General features: G+C 46.9%; 2 protein-coding genes across 2 annotated transcripts in view; one reads left to right on the top strand and one right to left on the bottom strand.

The window, feature by feature from the left end:
- The window catches only part of LOC137346083 (zinc-binding protein A33-like), a 34,063-nt gene extending 16,270 nt beyond the window's left edge, over positions 1–17,793 (top strand). Inside the window, exon 6 of the mRNA XM_068009379.1 lies at positions 15,801–17,793. Coding sequence (XP_067865480.1) covers positions 15,801–16,351 — 551 coding nt within the window. The 3' untranslated portion in view covers positions 16,352–17,793. The remainder of the gene's footprint in view (positions 1–15,800) is intronic.
- Positions 1–26,302, bottom strand: part of LOC137345658 (zinc-binding protein A33-like) — a 366,777-nt gene that overhangs the window by 301,624 nt on the left and 38,851 nt on the right.

Genomic DNA, 26,302 nt, shown 5'->3' on the forward strand with positions numbered 1-26,302 from the left:
CAACCACATGGTGTATAAATAGTCATTTGGTAGTACAGACTTGAGTGTTGATGAAAATAGAGGCATGTTGTTGAAGCTTTTCGTCTTGCACTCATAGAACATAGAACAGTACAGCACAGTACAGGCCCTTCGGTCCATGATGTTGTGCCGAACCTGTAACCTACTCTAAGATCAAACTAACTACCTACCCTTCATTCTACTATCATCCATGTACCTATCCAAGAGTCGCTTAAATGCCCCTAATGTAGCTGCTTCTACCACCACCGCTGGCAGCACATTCCACTCTCTGTGGAAAGAACCTACCTCTGACATCTCCCCGAAACCTTCCTCCAATCACCTTAAAATTATGCCCCCTGGTGATAGCCCTTTCTACCCTAGGAAAAAGTCTCTGGCTATCCACTCTATCTATGTCTCTCATCATCTTGTACCCCTCTATCAAGTCACCTCTCATCCTTCTTCGCTCCAATGAGAAAAACCCTAGCTCCCTCAATCTTTCTTCGTAAGACATGCCCTCCAGTCCAGGCAGCATCCTGGTAAATCTCCTCTGCACCCTCTCTAAAGCTTCCACATCCTTCCTATAATGAGGTGACCAGAACTGAACACAATATTCCAAGCGTTGTCGAACCAGGGCCTTTTCGAGCTGCAGCATAACCTCGCGGCTCTTAAACTCAATCCCCCTGTTAATGAAAGCCAACACACCATACGCCTTCTTAACAACCCTATCAACTTGGGTGGCAACTTTGAGCGATCTATGGGCATGGACCCCAAGATCCCTCTGTTCCTCCACACTACCAAGAATCCTGTCTTTAAGCCTGTATTCCACATTCAAATTCGACCTTCCAAAATGAATCACTTCACACTTTTCCAGGTTGAACTCCATCTGCCACTTCTCAGCCCAGCTCTGCATCCTGTCAATGTCCCGTTGCAACCTACAACAGCCCTCCACACTATCCACAACTCCAGCAACCTTCGTGTCATCGGCAAACTTGCTAACCCAGCTTTCCACTTCCTCATCCAAGTCATTTATAAAAATCACAAAGAGCAGAGGTCCCAGAACAGATCCTTGTGGAACACCACTGGTCACCGTGCTCCATGCTGAATACTTTCCATCTACTACCACCCTCTGACTTCTATGGGCCAGCCAATTTTGTATCCACACTCATCAGGACAATCCACAAGAATGCCAACGTAGGCGAAAACAACAACTTTATACTATATGACAAGAGAGTGCTGATTGATTGGCAAGTGAACTCTGATTGGGAGAGGCATTGCTATTGAGAATGCACCAGTTTCTGGTGACTGACAGTCTAGCTTAGTTTGAAATTTAAACCAACCAGTTTGACTCTGATTGGTCAAGGCATTGCCCTGAGGAACGAACCAGTGAATGGCTGGCACTTATTTTGTTTAGCTGAAACAGGCGCAAAGAACAGTGCCTTGTGTATTAATAGATGTAGCTTCCAATACGTGCAAATGCAACACACACTCAGTCCGACTGACAATCTTAAACTGAGGATTATTTAGCAAATGTTGTCCAATTGTGTAGTTTAGAGATACATCACTGAAACAGGCCCTTCGGCCCACCGAGTCTGTGCCAACCATCAACCACCCATTTCTACTAATCCTACACTAATCCCATATTCCTACCACATCCCCACCTGTCCCTATATTTCCCTACCACCTACCTATACTAGAGACAATTTGTAATGGCCAATTTACCTACCAACCTGCAAGTCTTTTGGCTTGTGGGGAGGAAACCGGAACACCAGGAGAAAACCCACGCAGACACAGGGAGAACTTGCAAACTCCACACAGGCAGTACCCAGAATTGAACCCGGGTCGCTGGAGCTGTGAGGCTGTGGTGCTAACCAGTGCGCCACTGTGCCGCCCCATCTAAGCACATCTAATCTTGGACGTTGTGTTTTGAGTTTTGCAAGAATGGGCTGGTTGGGTACGGCGGGTACCTTGCCCTTTGCGAACAGCAGACGGGACATGTTTGATACGATCTGCCAGTCTTTGGGATGTACGGCCTATGTAGCTAGCATCACACTGACATTTAAATTCATATACCACATTACTCATTTGTGTGATAGGCAGGACATCTTTTTGGCTTGACGACAGCATCCTGTTCGTGGTGAACACCACACGTGTTGTTACTGCATCTAGCTTCACCTGTTGCTCAAATTTTTGGGATACATTACCCTTGCAGGATAATTTGAGATAGACTGGGTACTGTTCAGGGCTGAAAATGACGTCCTTAGGGCCATTGATTAGTTTGTGCAAAATACAGCAAGAAATGATCTGTTCGGGGTAGCCGTTGTCACGCAGGATGTCTAGTACATCAAGGAAAGGGAGTTTATTTGACTGCTTCATTTCAAAGGTCAATTTGACCGCAGGATGGAGCCCATTAAGACGTGAAAGGAAATTATTGCAAGCAGCTGCGGATTCAAATACAGCAAACATATCATCTGCAAATCGGAAATATGCAAGAGTCATAATGTCATAGAATCATAGAATCCTACAGCACGGAAAAGAAGCCCTTCGGCCCATCGTGTCTCTGCCGGCCATCAAGCACCTAACTATTCTAATCCCACTTTCCAGCACTTGGCCTCTAGCCTTCTATGTTATGGCATTTCAAGTGCTCATCTAAATACTTCTTAAATATTGTGAGGGGTCCTGCCTCTACCACCTCTTCAGGCAGTGCGTTTCAGATTCCAACCACCCTCTGGGTGAATTTTTTTTCCCACAAATTCCCTCTAAACCTCATTCCCCTTACCTTAAATCTATGCTCCCTGGTTATTGACCCCTCCACTCAGCAAAAACGTTCCTTCCTATCTAACCTATCAATGCCCCTCATAATTTTGTATGCCTCAGTCATGTTCCCCCTCAGCCTTCTCTGCTCTGAGGAAAACAACCCTCGCCTTTTCAGTCTCTCTTCGTAGCTGAAATACTCCTTCCCAGGCAACATCCTGGTGAATCTCCTGTGCACCCTCTGCAGTTCAATCACATCCTTCCTATAGTGTGGTGCCCAGAACTGTACACAGTACTCCATCTGTGGCCTAACCAGTGTTTTGTACAGCTCCATCATAACCTCCTTGCTCTTTTATTCTGTGCCTAGGCTAATAAAGCCAAATATCCCATATGCCGTCCTAACCACTTTATCTACCTGTGCTGCTGTCTTCAGTGATGTATGGACAAGTACACCAAGGTCCGTTTGACCTTCTGTACTTAAGAGGGTCCTGCCATCCATTGTATATTCCCTTGCCTTGTTAGTCCTCCTAAAATGTATCACCACACACTTCCCAGGATTAAGTTCCATTTGCCACTGTTCCGCCCATTTTACCAGACCATCTATATCGTCCTGTAATCTAAGGCTTTCCTCCTCACAATTTACGACACCACCAGTTTTCGTGTCATCTGTGAACTTACTGATCATACCTCCTATATTCACGTCTAAATCATTAATATACACGATAAACAGTAAGGGTCCCAGCACTAATCCCTGTGGTACACCACTGGTTACAGGCTTCCACGCGCAGAATCAACCCTCGACCATAAACCTCTGCCTCCTACCGCGAGGCCAATTTTTGGATCCAATTTGCCAAATTGCCCTGGATCCCGTGGGCTCTTACCTTCTTAACCAATCTCCCATGTAAGAGATTATCAAAAGCCTGACTGAAGTCCATGTAGACTATATCAACTGCTTTACCCTCATCTACAAATCTCATCACCGCCTCAAAAATTTCAGTCAAGTAAGTCAGACACGATCTCCCCCTGACAAATCCAAGCGGAACCCAACAAAGATGTTTGCGAGGGCTGAGCCCAGAGTGCGTCCCATGGCAACACCATCTATTTGGGCATCCATCGTGTCATTAAAACGGAGCAGTCAAATGAGCTCCCTTTACTTGACGTACTAGTTCAGAAATCTGCTGAGGGGTTCTCTACCACGTTCTACCACAAACCTACCTTCACTGGTCAATACACGCGTTGGGAGTCTTACAGTTCCATGTGCTATAAAATTGGTCTTATCGGCATCCTCGTAAATAGGGCCTGAGCCATTTGCTGACCATGCAAGCTTGATGCTGAAATAGGGTGAATCAAAGACATCATTTAGGCATTGGAACTGGTTTTGAGGCAGGTGAGACCTGTATAAGATAAATTAGCTCCACCTTAACAGGACCAGAACTAATATCCTCGCAGGGAGATTGCTGGTGCCGTTGGGGAGGGTTTAGACTAGCTTGTCAGGTGGGTGGGAATCTGAAGGGTAGCTCAGATTGGAAGTATAGGCCACCAAACCAGTACTGGTAGTGTGGGGCAGGCACGGCATTAATCAGGAGATTAGAGAAGCATGTAGCACGGACAATACAATAATCATGAGTGACTTCAATCTACATATAGACTGGGTAAACCTAATGAGCACTGATGCTGTGGAGGACGAGTTTCTGGAGTGTGTTCGGGATGGTTTCCCAGGGCAATATGTTGAGGAACTGACCAGAGAACAGGCTATTTTACATCCACTATTATATAATAAGAAATGGTTAATTTACAATCTTGTTGTCAAAGAACCTTTCGGGAAGAATGACCATAATATGATAGAATTTTACTTTATCTATGAAAGTGAGGTAGTTCACTCTGAAGCCAGGGTGTTATATTTGAACAAAGGAAATTATGAGGGTATGAGGGGCCTTTTGGTTAAGATCAAGTGTCGTATCTGTTCTTATTTGATTGAGAAGAGACCATGATCATTGCCTTTTGATCCTGGGGAAGCTTTGAGTAAAATGGCTATAACCAATTTTCGAGTGCGCAGCACCGTTTGGGTGGTTGTGAAGGACAAGGATGGAGATGCACCGGTCGATCGCACCTACTTCATCAAGAAAATTCTCTTCGATTGCTGCGAATTTCAAGCGACGGACGTCTTCTGCCTGCAGGATTTCCCCAGCAGTGGATACTTCGACGTGACGTTCCGGAACGTGGCGGGATGCATCAAGTTCCTGAAGGCGTTCAAGGAGAAAGGGGACCAGGCGCCACTGTCGATCCTCACAGCGGAGCCGCTCTTCACGCTTCCGTCACAATGGGACCGGGTGGTGACGATTCACCTCTACAACCCCCATGTTCCGGTGGTGGATGTACTCACCTTTCTCGCCAGGTACGTCGAGGTGGCCGGCAGCAGCACTGATGTCAAGGACCCGTTTTGGATTTGGACCAGCAAGCGGCAGGTCAAGGTGACCTTGAAGGTAGATACCAGTGGAGGCATCATCCACCCTCCCTCCAGCTTCGCTATCGGGGGAAGTCGAGGCTTCTTGGTCTACGCTGGGCAGCCCATAGTTTGCCGCACCTGTGGCAGATCTGGTCACGTGGCAGCCAACTGCAGCACGATTGTTTGCAAGAACTGCAAGGAGGAAGGCCATCAGACCAAGGACTGTAAGCAGACTAAGTGTTGCAACTTGTGCGGTGTGGCAGGCCATCTCTGCAAGACCTGCCCCAAACATTGCCTCAGCTATGCTCAGGCGGCAAGGTCCAAGGAAAGGCCGGGAGAAGATTCGACGAAGGCGTCCGCTGTTCGAAAGGAGACCAGCAACCTTCTCCGCAGTGAGGAACTTCAACCTGAGAAGGAAGGGGAGGCAGATGAAACCAACGACCCAGCACCTACCCAGCGCCCGGAAACCCCTCCTCCACAGAAGAATCAATGGAGGAGGAGGCAGCAGATGGACAAACAGGTCAGTGGCAAGTGGTCCAGAGGAAAACCACAAAGAAAAAACATCCCAAAGCCACCACCCAAACCAGTGGCAAGAGGAGGCTCTCTTCTGAATCAGACTGCAACAACTCCTCTTCACTGGACGGGGAAATGCTGGAACGACAGCCCCTTCAAAAGAGGCGGCAGAACTCCGAGATGGATGATAAAGCAACCCAGCCCACGGGCACTGGAAGCTGTTATGGGCCCGGCGTGCCCCAACCCCAATGCCCCACACGTAACGACGTGGCCAACGCATCTCAGCTCCGGGACACCGGGAGCAAAGACACGTCTGGCGCACCTGAGCTCTGGGAGACCGGGAGCTGTGATGTTTTCGAGGAGGAACAGATGGAAGCAGCTGAGGACAACCCAATCCTCTCTGCCTACAAGACCCCCCCGATGTCACCCGAGCGGAACAAACCCTGCATGAAAAATCAGGAGGGGTTTCTGAGCCCAACCAACGTGAAACTGCTTGCGCACACGATGGGTATGCAGGAACATCCCGAAGGACTGGGACTAGCGAGGACAAATGGTATGGGAAGCAACAACTAATTTTTAGTAAAAAAATGGGTGTAAGAATTGCTTCCATTAATGTGCGTAGCATTAAATCTACTACGCGATGTGTTTCAACCTTGGATTACCTCGCCAAGGTCAAAGCTGACCTACTGTTTCTGCAGGAGTGTGGAATACCACACCTCAGCACCTACAGGCAATGGTAGCGATGGTGGTCCCACGGGCCATCGATCTGGTCGGGGGTTAATGATTGCCATTCCTCCGGCCTGGGTATTCTGCTGCGGGGAGGTAACTTCACCATCTCCGAAGTTAAGGAGGTGGTGGGCGGCCGCCTCCTCGTAGCAGACGTGATGTCCAACAACGCTCCGCTCCGGTTGATCAACGTGTACGCCCCGGTACAACGCAGCGAGCGGCTGACCATCTTCCAGCAGCTCCCACTGCTGCTGGCGACGTCCAGGCCGGTCATCCTAGGTGGTGACTTCAACTGCATCATCGATGCAGCTGGACGATCCGGCAGTGACGACAGCAAACTGGACGCTACGTCCAGATTCCTAATAGAAACAGTTAAAGATGCCAAACTGCACGACGTCTTCAGCAAACATGCAGACGGAGCGCAGCGCAGATACACATGGTCAAGATCGGACGGGTCTGCCCGTTCCAGGATTGACTTCCTGTTTGTGTCCCGTGCTGTCACGGTCGGATCCACCGACATCAAGCCGGTGTTCTTCTCTGACCACTGTCTCTTACTGGCCGACTGTCACTTACAGGACGACCAGAGGGTTGGCAGAGTGACGTGGAAGCTCAATGCTGCACTGCTGACCCCAGAGAATGTTGAGGAACTCAAAAGGGATTACAAAGGTTGGAGGACCATGAAACCCCTCTTTGAGTCTCCAGTTCACTGGTGGGAAGCGATTAAGGAGAACATCAAGAGGTTCTTCATCCACAAAGATGTTCAGAGGGTGATCGAGAGACAGAGGGAAATGTCCCGACTCCAGAAAAGTATGCAAAATCCACTCCGGTTGCAGTCAATGGGGGTCGAGGTCAAGGAGGACCTCCAAGAGGTGAAGAGCCAGCAGGTCTCGCTCTTTGCCAAGGAGGCCTCCAAGATCATCTTCCGGTCCAGAGTCTGCTCCATCGTGCAGGATGAGACGTGCTCGCGTTACTTCTTCCAAAAGGTACGCACAGAGAGAGCTCTGTTATCAGCAGCCTGAAGGAAGAAGATGGCTCGGTAACGTCTTCGCAGTCCGACATACTAAGGATCAGCAAATCCTTTTATGCTGGGCTGTATGACGCGAAGCCCACAGACAGCAGAGCCTCCCAGTCCTTCCTTTCATCTATCACAGAGGTCTTAGATGACAGCAGGAGGGAGAGACTGGACAAGCCGCTAACTCTGGACGAGCTGGCAAATGCCGTCGAGTCTTTCGAGACGAGTAAAACTCCCGGGAGCGACGGCTTACCGGTCGAGTTGTACTCAGCCCTGTGGGACTGGGTCAGCCCGGACCTGCTGGAAGTATACGAGAGTATGCTCCTGGCCGGCAGCATGTCAGAATCCATGAGAAAAGGCATCATCACCCTCATTTACAAGCAGAAGGGGGAGAGGGCAGAAATCAGATATTGGTGGCCCATCTCACTGCTTAATGTTGATTACAAGATTCTGTCCAAAGTCATAGCCAGTCGAGTCAAGTCTGCTCTGGAGTTGGTGATTCACCCCGATCAGACCTGTACTGTACCGGGCAGGAAGATCTCTGATAGTCTCGCACTACTCAGGGATACGATCACCTACGTACGGGACAGGAGGGTGGACACCTGCCTCATCAGCCTGGACCAGGAGAAGGCTTTTGACAGGATATCGCACACCTACATGATGGACATGCTTTCCAAAATGGGGGTTGGGGGGGGGAATCTGCAATTGGATCCAACTGCTCTACACAAACATCAGTAGCGCAGTCTCAATCAATGGGTGGGAATCGGAAAGTTTCCTCATCAAATCTGGAGTCAGACAGAGCAGTTCTCTCTCCCCAGTCTTGTTTGTTTGCTGTATTGAAACCTTTGCTGAGTCTATTAGGAAGGATGCGAGCATAAGAAGGGTGACAATCCCAGGCAGCGGAGGCACTCAGGTCAAAACCTCCCTGTACATGGATGACGTCGCCGTTTTCTGCTCGGATCCGCTGTCCGTGCGCAGACTGATGAGCATCTGCGACCAGTTCGAACTGGCCTCGGGAGCCAAAGTTAACCACGGCAAGAGCGAGGCCATGTTCTTTGGCAACTGGGCTGACCGATCCTTTGTCCCCTTCACCGTCAGGTCAGACTACCTGACGGTGCTGGGGATATGGTTCGGAAGGGCCGGGGTGTGCACCAAAACATGGGAGGAGCGAGTAGCCAAGGTGCGACAAAAGTTGGGCATGTGGGGGCAGCGATCTCTCTCCATTGTGGGTAAGAACCTGGTCATCAGGTGCGAGGCGCTCAAGTTGTTGCTCTCCGTGGCGCAGGTCTGGCCCATACCCCACTCCTGCGCCGTGGCAGTCACCCGAGCCATTTTCCACTTCGTCTGGGGATCTAAAATGGACCGGGTCCGGAGGGACACGATGTTCAAATCTCTGGACAAGGGCGGGAAAAATATACCCAACGTGGCCCTCATCCTGATGACCACCTTCGTGTGCGGCTGCATCACGCTGTGTGTAGATCTCCAGTACGCAAACTCCAAGTGTCACTACGTGCTGAGGTTCTATCTGTCCCCGGCGTTGCGAAGGATGGGCCTGGTCACATTGCCGCGGAACGCTCCATGCAGTTGGGTGGTGCCGTACCACCTATCCTTCTTGGAGTAGTTTCTGCGGGAAAACACCTTTGACCACCGGTCCATCAGGCAGTGGTCTGCACGGAATGTCCTCAAGGCCCGACGGGAAAAGGAAACGGTGGATCCTGTCGGATGGTTCCCCGAGCAGACCGTCAAAGCTGGTGGTGAGAAGGGCCCTCCCCGTCAGATCCTTCATGCACACCCGAAGTCTCGCCCCCTCCGCACAGTGCCCCCGCGTTGGCTGTGGTGGGGAAGAGACGGTCGCCCACCTCCTCCTGGAATGTGCCTTTGCAAAGCAGGTGTGGAAAGAGATGCAGTGGTTTTTGTCAAGGTTCATCCCAAGCAGCTCTGTCACACAGGAGTCTGTGCTCTACGGGCTGTTCCCAGGGACGCACACCGAGACAAACATCAACTGCTGCTGGAGGACTATCAATTCGGTGAAAGACGCCCTTTGGTCTGCCCGAAACTTGCTGGTCTTCCAGCGCAAAGAGTTGTCCACCACCGAATGTTGCAGACTGGCACATTCCAAGGTCCAGGACTACGTGCTGAGGGACGCAGTAAAGCTTGGGGCAGCCGCAGCAAAGGCTCAATGGGGAAAGACCACAGTGTAAGGTTCCCCCACCAAGCTGGACTGAGGGGCTGGATCCATGGGAAACCCCTCGAACTGTATCGTTAATATTCTCAATTGCTGTAAATGTAAAACTGTAAAACTGACATGACAATTGTGAAACGGAAGGGTTGTGAAGAAACTCATGACAGTATTGAAGGAAACTGATCTCCCTTGCAATGCTTGGATTTTTGGTGCTGTTTGGAAACTGTTTGGCAATGTATTTTTTACAGATTTTTATGAATAAAGTATATTTTGGAAATAAAAAAAAAAGAAGGTATGAGGGGCAAATTGGCTGAGTTGGATTACGAAAATACATTAAAAGATATAACAGTACAGAGGCAATGGAAAGTCTTTCAAGAATTATTACTACGCTGGGCAGCCCAGAGTTTGCCGCACCTGTGGCAAATCTGGTCACGTGGCAGCCAACTGCAGCACGGTTGTTTGCAAGAACTGCAAGGAGGAAGGCCATCAGACCAAGGACTGTAAGCTGACTAAGTGTTGCAACTTGTGTGGTGCGGCAGGCCACCTCTACAAAACCTGCCCCAAACACTGCCTCAGTTATGCTCAGGTGGCAAGGTCCAAGGAAAGGCCGGGACAAGGTTCGACGAAGGCATCCGGTGTTCGAAAGGAGACGAGCAACCTTCTCCACAGTGAGGAACTTCAACCAGAGAAGGAGAAGAAAGGGGAGGCAGCTGAAACCAGCGACCCAGCACCTACCCTGCGCCCGGAAACCTCCCCCGCTCCACAGACAGAATCAATGGAGGAGGAGGCAGCAGATGGACAAACAGGTCAGTGGCAAGTGGTCCAGAGGAAAACCACAAAGAAAAAACATCCAAAAGCGGAACAGGTCACCACCCAAACCAGTGGCAAGGGGAGGCTATCTTCTGAATCAGACTGCAACAACTCCTCTTCACTGGACGGGGAAATGCTGGAACGACAGCCCCTTTAAAAGAGGCGGCAGAACTCCAAGGAGATGGAAGATAAAGCCCCCCAGCCCACGGGAATCTGTGATGGGCCCGGCGTGCCCCAACCCCAAAGCGCCACACGTAACGATGTGGCCAGCGCATCTCAGCTCCGGGACACCGAGAGCAAAGACACGTCTGGCGCACCTCAGCTCCGGGAGGCCAGGAGCAGTGATGTTTTCGAGAAGGAACAGAGGGAAGGAGCAGAGGACAATCCAATCCTTGCTGCCGACAAGACGCCCCCCCGATGTCACCCCAGCGGAACAAACCCTGCATGAAAAACCAGGAGGGTTTCTGAGCCCAACCAACGTGAAACTGCTTGCGCACATGATGGATATGCAGGAACATCCCGAAGGACTGGGACTAGCAAGGACAAATGGTATGGGAAGCAACAACTAACTTTTAAAACTGGGTGTAAGGATTGCTTCCATTAATGTGCGTAGCATTAAATCTACTACGCGATGTGTTTCAACCTTGGATTACCTCTCCAAGGTCAAAGCTGACCTACTGTTTCTGCAGGAGTGTGGAATACCACACCTCAGCACCTACAGGCAGTGGTCGCGATGGTGGTCCCACGGGCCATCGATCTGGTCGGGGAGTAATGATTGCCGTTCCTCCGGCCTGGGTATTCTGCTGCGGGTATTCTTCACCATCTCTGAAGTTAAGGAGGTGGTGGGCGGTCGCCTCCTCATAGCAGACATGATGTGCAACAGCGCTCCGCTCCAGTTGATCAACGTGTACGCCCCGGTACAACGCAGTGAGCGGCTGATGGTCTTCCAGCAGCTCCCACTGCTGCTGGCAACGTCCAGGCCAGTCATCCTAGGCGGTGACTTCAACTGCATCATCGATGCGGTAGGACAATCTGGCAGTGACGACAGCAAACTGGACTCTACGTCCAGATTCCTAATAGAAACAGTTAAAGATGCCAAACTGCACGACGTCTTCAGCAGCGCAGATACACATGGTCAAGATCGGATGGGTCTGCCCGTTGCAGAATTGACTTCCTGTTTGTGTCCCGTGCTGTCACGGTCAGATCCACCGACGTCAAACACCGACGGTGTTCTTCTCCGACCACTGCCTCTTACTGGCCGACTGTCACTTACAGGATGACCAGCGGGTTGGCAGAGGGACGTGGAAGCTCAATGCTACACTGCTGACCCCAGAGAATGTTGAGGAACTCAAAAGGGATTACAAAGGTTGGAGGACCGTGAAACCCCTCTTTGAGTCTCCAGTTCACTGTGGGAAGCGATTAAGGAGAACATCAAGAGGTTCTTCATCCACAAAGGTGTTCAGAGGGCGAGAGAGAGACAGAGGGAAATGTCCCGACTCCAGAAAAGTATGCAAAATCTGCTCCGGATGCAGTCAATGATGGTCAAGGTCAAGGAGGACCTCCAAGAGGTGAAGAGCCAGCAAGCCTCGCTCTTTGCCAAGGAGGCCTCTAAGATCATCTTCCGGTCCAGAGTCTGCTCCATCGAGCAGGATGAGACGTGCTCGCGTTACTTCTTCCAAAAGGTACACACAGAGAGAGCTCTGTTATCAGCAGCCTGAAGGAAGAAGATGGCTCGGTAACGTCTTTGCAGTCCGACATACTAAGGATCAGCAAATCCTTTTATGCTGGGCTGTATGACGCGAAGCCCACAGACAGCAGAGCCTCCCAGTCCTTCCTGTCATCAATCACAGAGGTCTTAGATGACAGCAGGAGGGAGGGACTGGACAAGCCGCTAAATCTGGACGAGCTGACAAAGGCCGTCGAGTCCTTCAAGACGAGTAAATCTCCCGGAAGCGACGGCTTTCCGTTCGAGTTGTACTCGGCCCTGTGGGACTGGGTCGGCCCAGACCTGCTGGAAGTATACGAGAGTATGCTCCTGGCCGGCAGCATGTCAGAATCCATGAGGACAGGCATCATCACCCTCATTTACAAGCGGAAGGGGGAGAGGGCAGAAATCAGAAATTGGCGGCCCATCTCACTGTTTAATGTTGATTACAAGATTCTGTCCAAACTCATAGCCAGTCGAATCAAGTCTGCTCTGGAGTTGGTGATCCACCCCGATCAGACCTGTACTGCACCCGGCAGGAAGATCTCTGATAGTCTCGCGCTTCACAGGGATACGATCGCCTGCGTGCAGGACAGGAGGGTGGACACCTGCCTCATCAGCCTGGTCCAGGAGAAGGCTTTTGACAGGATATCGTACACCTACATGATGGACGTGCTTTCCAAAATGGGGTTTGGGGAGGGAATCTGCAATTGGATCGAACTGCTCTACACAAACATCAGTAGTGCAGTCTCAATCAAGTTTCCTGATCCAATCTAGAGTCAGACAGGACTGTCCTCTCTCCCCGGGGAGAGCGAGTAGACAAGGTACAGCAAAAGTTGGGCATGTGGGGGCAGTGATCTCTCTCCATTGTGGGTAAGAACCTGGTCATCAGGTGCGAGGCGCTCACGTTGTTGCTCTACGTGGCGCAGGTCTGGCCCATACCCCACTCCTGCGCTGTGGCAGTCACCCGAGCCATTTTCCGCTTCATCTGGGGATCTAAAATGGACCGGGTCCGGAGGGACACGATGTTCAAATCTCTGGATAAGGGCGGGAAAAACGTACCCAACGTCGCCCTCATCCTGACGACCACCTTCGTGTGCGGCTGCGTCAAGCTGTGTGTAGACCTCCAGTACGCAAACTCCAAGTGTCACTACGTGCTGAGGTTCTATCTGTCCCCGGTGTTGCGAAGGATGGGCCTGGTCACATTGCCGCGGAACGCTCCATGCAGTTGGACCGTGCCGTACCACCTATCCTTCATGGAGCAGTTTCTGCGGGAAAACACCTTTGACCACTGGTCCATCAGGCAGTGGTCTGCATGGAATGTCCTCAAGGCCCTACGGGAAAAGGAGACGGTGGATCCTGTCGGCTGGTTCCCCGAGCAGACCGTCAAAGTCACTTGGCGGAATGCCTCATCACCAGAACTTTCCAACAAGCACCAAGATGTAGCTTGGCTGGTGGTGAGAAGGGCCCTCCCCGTCAGATCCTTCCTGCATGCCCGAAGTCTCGCCCCCTCCGCGCAATGCCCCCGCGGTGGCTGTGGTGGGGAAGAGATGGTTGCCCACCTCCTCCTGGAATGTGTCTTTGCAAAGTAGGTGTGGAAAGAGATGCCGTGGTTTTTGTCGAGGTTCATCCCAAGCAGCTCTGTAACACAGGAGTCTGTGCTCTGCGGGCTGTTCCCAGGGATGCACACCGAGACAAACATCAACTGCTGCTGGAGGACTATCAATTCGGTGAAAGATGCCCTTTGGTCTGCCCGAAACTTGCTGGTCTTCCAGCGCAAAGAGTTGTCCACGACCGAATGTTGCAGACTGGCACATTCCAAGGTCCAGGACTCCGTGCTGAGGGACGCACGAAAGCTTGGGGCAGCCGCAGCAATGGCTCAATGGGGAAAGACCACAGTGTAAGGTCCCCACACCAAGCTGAATGGAGGGGCTGGATCCATGGGAAACCCCTCGAACTGTATCCGGAAAATTTTGTGTGCTGTAAATGTAAAACTGTATATGGCATGACAATGAAATGGAAGGGTTGTGAGGCAACTCATAATTGTATCGAAGGAAACTGATCAACTTTGCACTGTTTGTATTTTTTGACTTGATGCTGTTTTAAACTGTTTGGGAATGTAATTTTTACAGATTTTTATGAATAAAGTGTATTTTGGAAAAAAAAATGAAGGTATGAGGGGCAAATTGGCTGAGGTGGATTGCGAAAATATATTAAAATGTATAACAGTACAGAGGTAATGGAAAGAATTATTACATAGTTTGCAGCAACTATACATTCCTTCAAGGCACAAAAACTCCATTGCTAACAAAGGAAGTTAAGGAGTGTATAAGATTTAAAGGGGCGGCGCAGAGTCGCAGTGGTTAGCACCGCAGCCTCACAGCTCCAGCGACCCGGGTTCAATTCTGGGTACTGTCTGTGTGGAGTTTGCAAGTTCTCCCTGTGTCTGCGTGGGTTTCATCCAGGTGCTCCGGTTTTCTCCCACAGCCAAAGGACTTGCAGGTTGATTGGTAAATTGGCCATTACAAATTGCCCCTAGTATAGGTAGGTGGTAGGGAAATATAGGGACAGGTGGGGATGTGGTAGGAATATGGGATTAGTGTAGGATTAGTATAATATGGGTGGTTGATGGTTGGCACAGACTCGGTGGGCCGAAGGGCCTTTTTCAGTGCTGTATCTCGAAACTAAACTAAACTAAAAGGCCTACAAAGTTGCCAGAAATAGTAGTAAACCTTTAAAATACAGCAGAGGAGGACCAAGAAACTGATAAAGAAACAGAGAATAGAATATGAATGTAAACTAGCAAAAAACATAAACAGTCTATAGTCACGTACAAAGGAAACATTTCTCTAAGACAAATGTGCGTCCATTACAGGCAGAGACAGGAGAATTTATAATGGGGAATTAAGAAATGGAAGAGAAGCTAAATGATTACTTTGTGTCTGTCTTCACCGAGGAAGATGCAAATAAATCTCCCAGAATTAGAAATCCAAGGGTCTCGGGAGAATGAGGAATTGAAGGAAATTAGGTTTGAAGTATTCCTGCAAACAGAAATATTTTTTGAAACTTTTTATCTTGCACTCCACAGGAGAATTTGCAAGAATATCAATGTAAGAGAAAGCAACAAATTTATACTGTATGTGAAGAGAGTGCTGATTGGTTGGCAAGTGGACTCTGATTGGTAGAGGTGTTGCCATGGCGAATACAACAGAAAGAACTGTACACACACAACCCCTGTTTCAGCGAAACAATAAGAGACAGCCATTCGCTGGTTCATTCCTCAGGGCAATGTCTTCACCAATCAGAGTCAAGCTGCCTGGTTTAAATTTCAAACAAAACTTGGCAGTTCACTGTCAGTCATCGGAAACTGGTGCATTCTCCATTCACCATCTTCCCTCTCTCTCCCCTCCCTCATCCTCCCCTCTCTGTCTCTCCTATACCCTCCTCCTGCCCCTCACTCCCCTCCTCCTCACTCTCTCCCCTCTCTCCTCCTCCCCCTCACTTCCCTCCTCATCCTCTCCTCTCTGTCTCTCCTATACCCTCCTCCTGCTCCTCACTCCCTCCTCCTCACTCTCCCTCCCCTCATGCCCAGTATCCTCAATCCCGTGCTCCTCCTCCTCTCTAAATCACTGACTGTGTTATTTTAACTTTCCCCCAGCTCCAGCCTCTCTGACTCTGGATCTGAACACAGCGAATCCCCGGCTCATCCTGTCTGAGGACCGGACCAGTGTGAGACTCGGAGACACAGAGCAGCCGCTCCCTGACACCCCGGAGAGGTTTGATCCCTGGCCCTGTGTCCTGGGATCGGATGGATTCACATCAGGGAGACATTACTGGGAGGTGGAGGTGGGGAACAAGACTGAGTGGATGCTGGGAGTGGTCCGAGAGTCTGTGAACAGGAAAGGAATATTCAAACTGAAACCTGAGACTGGATATTGGATTGTGGGGCTGTTTGACGGAAGATATTATTTTGCCCTCACCTCCCCCTCAACGACCCCCATCTCCCTGAGTGTGAATCCCCGGAAGATCGGGGTTTACCTGGACTATGAGGGTGGACAGGTGTCATTTTACAATGCGGACAACATGTCCCATCTCCACACTTTCACCCACACTTTCTCTGAGAGAATCTTTCCCATCTTCAATCCGGGATGGAATTACAACGGGAAGAACTCTGCACCGCTGAGAATCTGCGGGTTTAAAAGTCACTGATTCCTCCCACTGCCTGTTACAATGACAGAATAAGGAGGAGGGAAGTTTGCTCTCCAATGAAGTAGGAATGCTGTGTGAGAAATGACAAGATATTTTCAGTTGAATATAAACTGGGGAAAGAAGGAGTGGGAGTGAAGAAACAAATAGAAGCTGAATTGTAGAGAGAAACTGAGTGGGTAGAATGAGCTGTGAACTGCAGGAACCCGGTGACCTTCCTGCCTGTAATGTTGCTCCACAGGCGGAAGGTGGCGCTACATGGCCGTGTTTGAGATGAATCAGTGAAACACCTCTGCTGACAAGCGCTGTTATTAAACTAGACAATAGAAGCAGCACTTTCTTCAAAAGGCAATTCACTGCTTCATTAAACACCACAAACACAAAGAAAATGTCTTGTTTATTCTATTATCACCTTGCTCCAGCCTGGAACCTCCCTGGTCTGTGTATCTCAGTAAACACACCAAGCAGTGCTCAGCAATTCTGACACCACCTTCTGATTTAGACACAGACACTGCAGACAGATGAAGCAAATACTTTTATTTCTGTGTGCAGGGTGTTCGGGTATCTGGGAGTCCTCCAGTATATTCACTATTAGTATAAGTGTGTGGGAACAGAACTATGGAAAGACGGAAGTTGAGGGGGGACCTGATTGAGGTGTACAAAATCATGAGAGGTATAGACAGGGTGGATAGCAAGAAGCTTTTTCCCAGAGTGGGGGATTCAATTACTGGGGGTCACGAGTTCAAAGTAAGAGGGGAAAAGTTTAGGGGGGTTATGCGTGGAAAGTTCTTTACGCAGAGGGTGATGGGTGCCTGGAACGCGTTGCCAGCGGAGGTGGTAGACGCGGGCACGATAGCATCTTTTAAGATGTATCTAGACAGATACATGAATGGGCAGGAAGCAAAGAGATACAGACCCTTAGAAAATAGACGACATGTTTAAATAGAAGATCTGGATCAGCGCAGGTTGGGACGGCCGAAGGGCCTGTTCCTGTGCTGTAGTTTTCTTTATTTTTTGTATGGGAACAGAACCTGGGGGCATTTAAAGTGAACTAATCAATTAAGTATAGCCTACTAACAAAATAACTTTAGAGCTTCAGCAGACAGCTTATCAGAAATTATTAGTAGCCTATTCAGTGCTGTAGGGACAGCTTATCAGTAGAAACCGACGAACAAGCAGAAACTATCAGGACAGCTGTATACTGCTTAAAATAACCCTTTGTATAACAGTCAGCCTAACGGTTCACAAGGAGATAAGGGGATGGGAAACTGGAGTAAGTTAAAACAAATTGACAAGGCAGTACCCCAATCAGGCCCCGACAACAAGAAACTGCAGAAGTTTGTAGACCAATTGGGGACAAAGAGTAGGTGTTACTGATTTGTATGAATAACTATAATAAGGCTTTATTTGGCGCGAAGAGTTAGTTCGGGGGTGGGGGTGGGGTGGGGGGTGGTGGTGGTTAGTTCAGGGTTAGTTTAGTGTGTGTGTTGCTTTTAGTTTTAGGTTAGTTCAGTGTGTGTGTGTTGCTTTTAGTTCAATGTTAGTTCAGTGTATGTGTTGCTTTTAGTTTTTGTTCAGTTCATTGTTATGTTTTCTGAAGATGTCACAATTAAATACTGGAATAAAGTTTCTTAAAGCTACAGTCGGACTTCGTTTCTCTTTGTGCAACTAATGGGATACAACAATTTGGCGTAGTCGGCAGGATCGCCGAGTCTTCAGACCGAAGGTCTAATGCAGGTGGGAGGTGTACAGTAAATGGCAGAACCCTTAGAAGTATTGACAGGCAGAGAGATCTGGGAGTACAGGTCCACAGGTCACTGAAAGTGGCAACGCAGGTGGATAAGGTAGTCAAGAAGGCACTCGGCATGCTTGCCTTTATCGGTCGGGGCATAGAGTATAAAAATTGGCAAGTCATGTTGCAGATGTACAGAACTTTAGTTAGACCACACTTACAATAATGCGTCCAATTCTGGTCGCCTCACTACCAGAAGGACATGGAGGCTTTGGAGAGGGTACAGAGGAGGTTTACCAGGATGTTGCCTGGTCTGGAGGGCATTAGCTATGAGGAGAGGTTGGAAAAATTCGGATTGTTTTCACTGGAACGACGGAGGTGGAGAGGCGACATGTTAGAGGTTTACAAAGTTATTAGCGGCATGGACAGAGTGGATAGTCAGAAGCTTTTTCCCAGGGTGGAAGAGTCAGTTACTAGGGGACATAGGTTTAAGGTGCGAGGGGCTAAGTTCAGAGGGGATGTGCGAGGCAAGTGTTTTTTTTACACAGAGGGTGGTGAGTGCCTGGAACTTGCTGCCAGGGGAGGTGGTGTTAGCAGATACAATAGCGACGTTTAAAAGACATCTTGACAAATATACGAATAGGAAAGGAATAGAAGGATATGGGCCCCGGAAGTGCAGAAGGTGTTAGTTTAGGCAGGTATCAAGATCTGTGCAGGCTTGGAGAGCCGAATGGCCTGTTCCTGTGCTGTACTGTTCTTTGTTCTTTGAAGCCACAGACATCGGACCTATAATCGGCGCCCCAGAGGTAAGGACTCCTCGTTATGTTCAAATTCATTGGTCGTTGTCTAAATTTCGGTTCCCTGCCACGCGATCCCGAACTTGGCGGTATTTGACGGAAATACCCTTTCTTGTGCTGCTCGAGACCCCCTTTCTGGACGTCTAACTTGGCGATATTTGACGAAATACCTACTTGGCGAAAAGCCTGACGGCTCGAGACCTCCTTCCCTACCTCAATGGATAAAATGACAGATGAAGGCAACCGACAGTTACCAAATACTGACAAAGGTTGGCGGGCCCCACCTGACATTCCCGAAGATGAAACACTTCGGCAGTTGGAAGAATATGCAGAGCAACAGTTTAATCTGGCTAAAATATACACTGAGATTGGGCAAAGATATGGCACCTCCACAGGACAGTGGTCCCTGGAAGATATGAAGAGTGTTTGGGTAAGGATAAAGAACGGACCCAATGGTCCCTGGCCGATAAAGGCCAGAGGGCTCCATGACAAAGTTTATGGCAGAGTGACATAAAGGACTGTGTTTTCGAGTAAAATCAAGTTACTGTGTCTTTGATTTGAATGTGTGAATGTTGGAAGCTGCCACGAATGAATTGAATGTTCCTGGGATACAGCTTGTGTTCTGTCCAACTTATGTTCCATGGAACTGATTGTCGTTAACTCTTTGTTGTCTGGATTTAATGTTGAAAGCATGGGTCTATTAATGTGTTTGGAATTGAATGGGTGAGAAAAGTGATTGTTGAGTGTATTAATTTCAATTTAAGATTCTGCACCCAGGAATAAATTATAATTCAATTTTATATCCTACATTAAAGTTTATTTTTATTTTAAAAGTTGGTTTTGCAACTGTGAAATGGCAATGAACAATTTTCTAAGAGATAAGCTTCAGCCTTGAAGGTCTGAAGATGTCTGGCAAAAATCCAATTTGAAGTTTAAAACAGTGCTTTAATTGGCATCTTTGCTGTTGGTTTATTTTGCAGTCTAAACTTGAAGACTGTGTTTTACTGACTGTTTAGTTAGCAAATGTCAGGAATTGGATATTGGTTTCAGGGAGAGAAGGATAAACAAAGGAGATATAAGAAAGAAATCTTGTTTAAAGTTTGTGTAAGGATTTGGTGTTAAATCTTTTGTGTTAAGAATGTTAAATAACTCTCCTTTAGTTTTTGATTTTATTACAGGCATTTGAAAAGGTGCCTGAAGAAAGAACAAGAAAAATGACGTAATTTACATATCTTTTTAAAAAAGCACGTGCTATTCTGTTCTGTGTGTAGTTAATAAGTATTATAAGTAATAAGTCTGAGATAAGTTTATACGATTAAGGTTAATTGACCTGTTAAATAGAAGAACTGGAAATTTCATTTGTGGCCACAATGAACTTTCAAGTTTATTATGTCATGTTTTGGAGGAGTCTTCAGTTCTGGACACAAGACTCGTTCATATAACATTGGCAGTTTTGATTTTTAAATATTTATTGCAGTGAATTGGAATTTGGAATCATCTTTGTTATAAAAAAAAATCCTGGCATTAGGAACCTCTTAGAAAAGATGCTAAAAATTTGAAAACAATTGCAGTTTGATCTGGGATGCTGTCTTTCCTGATGGAGATGCTTTCCTTTGAAGTTGATAATGTTACTAATGATTTTGCTGTTTTCAAACCCTAAGGATACCAAAAGGATTGAAAAAAGTTTAAAATGGAGTAGTTCTTTTCCATCAGAAAAAAAGGTTACGTAAAGTGACGCAACTGAGAACAGATATAAGTGGACAAATTAACCCATTGGGCTTTGGGGCAGAGCCACAATGGATTCTTTGTGTTTTTTTTTAAGCAGGTGACGGCAGGTTCCAAGGCCACATGAGAACTGATGCCACAGCAAGAGATCCAGCAGCTTTGAGAATTGAAGAACTTAATTGCAGACATCAAATGTCACAGCATTTTCATCAATGAGACAAAGTACTTGAGAAGGAGAGGTAGTTGCAAGCACTTCTGTCTTTAACGTACGAAAAATACCGAGAAGTCTGGGCATAAGAAATTGGAATCAATAAACAAAATTTAATTGATATGCGTGGTTATTTACAGCACTCAAAGGGAAATTTATCTGATATTTAAGAGGACAATCAAAGTTTTAGAAAATAAACAACAAAACAGTCTAAGTGGTTTACTATGTTGGACAGTAATGTTTTGGTTCATACCACTGGCACGAGCGTCAATATAAATTTACGTTTACGTTCCAGGGACAACAGTACACCAGGACGTGTCTCTCCCAGGGATTTCATAATAATCCATCGATATTCCACCTTCCTCCAGAAGGTCAGAGTGAAAGTTAAGCTGAAAAAGGCACAGATAATGAAGGAAAAGGTTTCTTATTTGGGAATAGTAATAACACAGGGAAAGCATGAGACAGAGCAAAGGTGAGTGCAGACAATCCTCGAACTCCCCCTAGCACAAGATATCAAAGGTCTAAGATGGAAAAGGACAGTTCCTATTCCAGGTTGTGAGATTAAACAGACAAGAAGCACCAACCCCCACGGTTACCCCCACATCCGAATTATCGACGAATAAGGTTACGACCCAGCAGCCACAAGTGACTGGTCTCCCTTGCCCTGCCTTAACTGCAGGATCAGAAAATGGACTTGTGATAATAAAAACTAATAAAATTGTATATGTTAATATAAAGCTTGAGTTGGTACCGGTAATATTGAATATCTCAGATTGGAGGCAAATTGATGCAAGACAGGTGCCAGTTTGGATCAATGACACCCAGTTGGAATACTTAGCTAGTCACACAAATGATAAAATTACCAGGTGCCAACTCAGAAAACTTAAGGTATGGAAAGATCAGGAATGTGTAAAAACAGGATCTATGAGTATTGGAGTAGTATTGGGAATATCTGTAATTCTGAGAGATAAGTTAGGGATGCAATTACGTGAAGTAGAAAATATAGGGATGATGAGGGGAAAAGATTACACAAAATACTATGATATATGACCCTATGTTGTGGAAATTGGAAAAGAGGTAATTGGAACAACATTGTCTGAGTGTAGTCTGGAAAACCAGGTGGTCATATGTCCTCATACTATATATAAAACGGCAGAATCAAAATGTGGATTTAATGCCACTGTAAATTGCACCATGGAGACTAGGAAAGTATTATCAGGGCTAACCCATGTGGTCGATATGGGAAAGGGGAGATATTGCTTAACCACCATAGTGAAGGAGTACCAGTATGGACATAAACGGACTTGTCCGATGAGCAACAGTACATTTTGGTTCAACCCACAAATACCAACCCGAGTAGGGAAGATGGTGTTGGTAGAGATACATAAATGAAAGACAGAAACAATAACTGTGACAGAAAGTATTAAGGAGGATTTGGCAAATTACCTCTGGGAATATGAATATACTATTCAGCCATTGCCTACACGCTTGAGTAAAGAGATACAGCAGCTAGAAGCCATTGCTGTAGTGTACTACAATCTGGAACAACAGTCGTAGATGCTACAAGATGAGATTGATGAGATAAATGATTCTACCTGGTGGGAGGACTTATGGAACTGGGGGGTCAAACATGCAGATACACCCCTGGTTTAGAATGATCTCCCATGTCCTGATAGTGGTTTTGGGTATTATGGTGTTAGATGTGACCTACTTAATTTGGCAACTTAAGAAATTAATTAGGCAATGTAAGAGGATGTATGAATACAGGTTGGCCAGCTACCCGATAAAGCAATTAGTGTTCAAACTTGCTCTATAAAAGGAGAGACAATTAGTTATGCCATAAAAGGGTAATTGTATAATCTTTTCATATATACTTAAAATGAGTTAATTAATGATCAATGTATTCTAAGAACAATTGTATTATGTTTGTACAATCGATTATGTAATAGTGATGCTTAAATGAAATTGTAATTGTACATGTGTACTACCTTTTATGTTTTTGCTTATTAAGTGCTGTTGTAAACAAGTAACTGAAGCCCCTGCAAAACTTTTGCCTTTACAGAGCTCCCGTGGGCCCCTCTTATGGCACAAGCAGGCAACGTATTGAGTGCGACCCCTCTGGGTGTTGAAGGCTGTTTCTAGACAAATAGAGACCATTAAAGGCACCTAGGTGGGATCAAGGGATTGATTTTTAAAAGTGTTTGAAGAATCAAAGGGGGGACTGTGGGAACAGAACTATGGGAACAGAACTTGGGGACATTTAAAGTGAACTAATCAATTAAGTATAGCCTACTAACAAAATAACTTTAGAGCTTCAGCAGACAGCTTATCAGAAATTAATAGTAGCCTATTCAGTGCTGTAGGGACAGCTTATCAGTAGAAACCGACGAACAAGCAGAAACTATCAGGACAGCTGTATACTGCTTAATAATAACCCTTTGTATAACAGTCAGCCTAACGGTTCACAAGGAGATAAGGGGATGGGAAACTGGAGTAAGTTAAAACAAATTGACAAGGCAGTACCCCAATCAGGCCCCGACAACAAGAAACTGCAGAAGTTTGTAGACCAATTGGGAACAAAGAGTAGGTGTTTATGATTTGTATGAATAACTATAATAAGGCTTCATTTGGCGCGAACTGTTAGTTCGGGGGGGGGGGGGGGGTGGTGGGCGGTGGTGGTTAGTTCAGGGTTAGTTTAGTGTGTGTGTTGCTTTTAGTTTTAGGTTAGTTCATTGTTAAGTTTTCTGAAGATGAAACAATTAAGTACTGCAATAAAGTTTCTTAAAGCTACAGTCGGACTTCATCTCTCTTGGTGCAACTAATGGGATCCAACAAGTGCTTTATTAGAAAATGTACCTGTTAAGATAATGCTACCAGCTCCAGTGACCCGGGTACAATTCTGGGTACTGCCTGTGCGGAGTTTGCAAGTTCTCCCTGTGACCGCGTGGGTTTTCGCTGGGTGCTCTGGTTTCCTCCCACAGCCAAAGACGTGCAGGTTGATAGGTAAATTGACCATTATAAATTGGCCCTAGTATAGGTAGGTGGTAGGGGAATTGAGGGAAGTTGGGGATGTGGTAGGAATATGGGATTAATGTAGGATTAGTATAAATGGGTGGTTGATGGTCGGCACAGACTCGGTGGGCCAAAGGGCATGTTTCAGTGCTGTATCTCTAAATAAATAAATAATTAAATGTTTTGACCGAATATCTCCATGTGTGTCTCAATGTCATCTTTTTGTTTTCTGATGCTCCTGTGATAAGCAGCTTGTGACATTAAAGGCACTTTACAAATCTCAGTTGTTTTGTTTTACCTTTCTATTAATCTAAGACACCATTATGCCTTGCAGGAGTGGATAATAGTGACACAGTGGGGGTAGGAGGAGAAACAGGAAAATTAAAAGAGGGGTAATGGGTAAAATGAGCAAAAACAGGAGCCTTGTTTACGTGCTATCCTATAATTGAACAATAAGGTGATGGTTGCAAGTTATTGATTGGTTTTGCCAAATGTAATTGTTTTGAATTATAGAAAGAGGTAAAATAAGATCAGGGCTCCTTCGTATGGAAGTGTAGAGACTTCAAGAGACACTCGGAGGACGGGCCAGGGGTACAGGCACGTGTTACTGCGACTTGTCCCATAAACAGTGTAATATAATTATCAATTATACAATGTAAATTACTGCTCAGATACTGTAATACATCAAGTATCATTTGTACTGAATAAAGTTTATCACTGCCATCAATACCGATTAACGTTGAATCAGAACATAGAACATAGAACAGTACAGCACAGTACAGGCCCTTTGGCCCACGATGTTGTGCCGACCCTTTAACCTACTCTAAAATCAAACTACCTGCATACCCTTCATTCTACTATCATCCATGTACCTATCCAAGAGTCGCCTAAATGTCCCTAATGTATTTGCTTCTGCTACCACCCTGCAGTGCATTCCATGCACCCACCACTCTCTGTGTAAAGAACCTACCTCTGACATCTCCCCTAAACCTTCCTCCTTTATTAAAGAGAAAGTCTAATAACTAAACAAGGAGAAAACACCTCAAACTTTATCAAACTGTTTCAATATTTAGTTACAATGATGTACTTTGTTTCCTATTGAACTCCTCAGGATAGAACATTTGAAGCCAAACAAAATTACAATTTTAAAATGAGGTTAATTTGAATATAAATGAATATTGAAGGTAAAAAAGAACTTGTATTAATATCCAGCACCTTTCACAGCCTCAGGGTGACCCAAAGCACTTTACAGTGAATGAAGTACTTTCGAAGTACAGTAACTGTTGAAATGTAGAAAACAGCCAATTTGTGCATAGTAAGATCCCACAAACAGCAATGTGATAAAGACCAAATCTGTTTTAGTAATGCTGGTTTTGGGATAAGTATTGACCAGGACTCCAGGGATGTTGAAAAATGGCAAAATTGGGTGCAGGATGTAGGTCCTCGTTGCACATGTTTGACTCCATAAAGCAGGTACAACAAGGTCCAATTTCTACCCCATTATCCACAAGTACAGAATTAATATCCATTAAGCATTCAAATCCCTCCATTGGCACCATCAAATCCAAAGCTGTTACGTACCTGAATAACATTAACTCCTGGATCCATGAGGTGCTGTGGGCCATCAGCAGCAGCAGAATTGTACTCAACCACAATCTGTAACCTCATGGGTCGGCATATCCCCCACTCTACTATTACCATCAAGCTGGGGGATGAACCTGGGTCAATGAAGAGTGCAAGAGGGCATGCCAGGAGCAGCAGCAGACAAACCTCAAAATGAGGTGTCAGCCCAGTGAAGCTGCAACACAGGACTGCTTGCTGGCCAAACAGCATAAACAGCATGCGATCGACAGGGATAAGTGATCCCACAACCAACGGATCAGATCTAAGCTCTGCAGTCCTGCCATAACCATTCATGAATGGTGATGGACAATTGAACAACTAACTGGAGGAAGTGGCTCCACAAATATCCCTATCCTCAATGATGGGGGAGCCCAGCACTTCACTGCGAAAGATAAGGCTAAAGTCAGAGAGTCACAGAGAGATACAGCACTGAAACACGCCCTTCGGCCCACTGAGTCTGTGCTGACCATCAACCACCTATTTATACTAATCCTACATTAATCCCATATTCCCTACCAAATCCCCACCATTCTCCTACCACCTACCTACACTAGGGGCAATTTACAATGGCCAATTTACCTATCAACCTGCAAGTCTTTGGCTGTGAGGAAACCCGGCAGAAACCCACGCGGGCACCAAGTAGTTGCAACAGTCTTCAGACAGAAGTGCCGAGTGGATGATCCATCTCAGCCTCCTGACGTCCCCAGCATCACAGATGCCAGTCTCCAGTCAATCCGATTCACTCCACGCAATATCAAGAAATGTCTGAACGCACTGGATACTGTAAAGGCAATGGGTCCTGCTAACATTCCAGGAATAGTATTGAAGAGTTGTGCTCCAGAACTTGCCACGCCCCT

The sequence above is a fragment of the Heterodontus francisci genome, chromosome 29, assembly GCF_036365525.1.
Source record: "Heterodontus francisci isolate sHetFra1 chromosome 29, sHetFra1.hap1, whole genome shotgun sequence".
NCBI lineage: Eukaryota > Metazoa > Chordata > Chondrichthyes > Heterodontiformes > Heterodontidae > Heterodontus > Heterodontus francisci.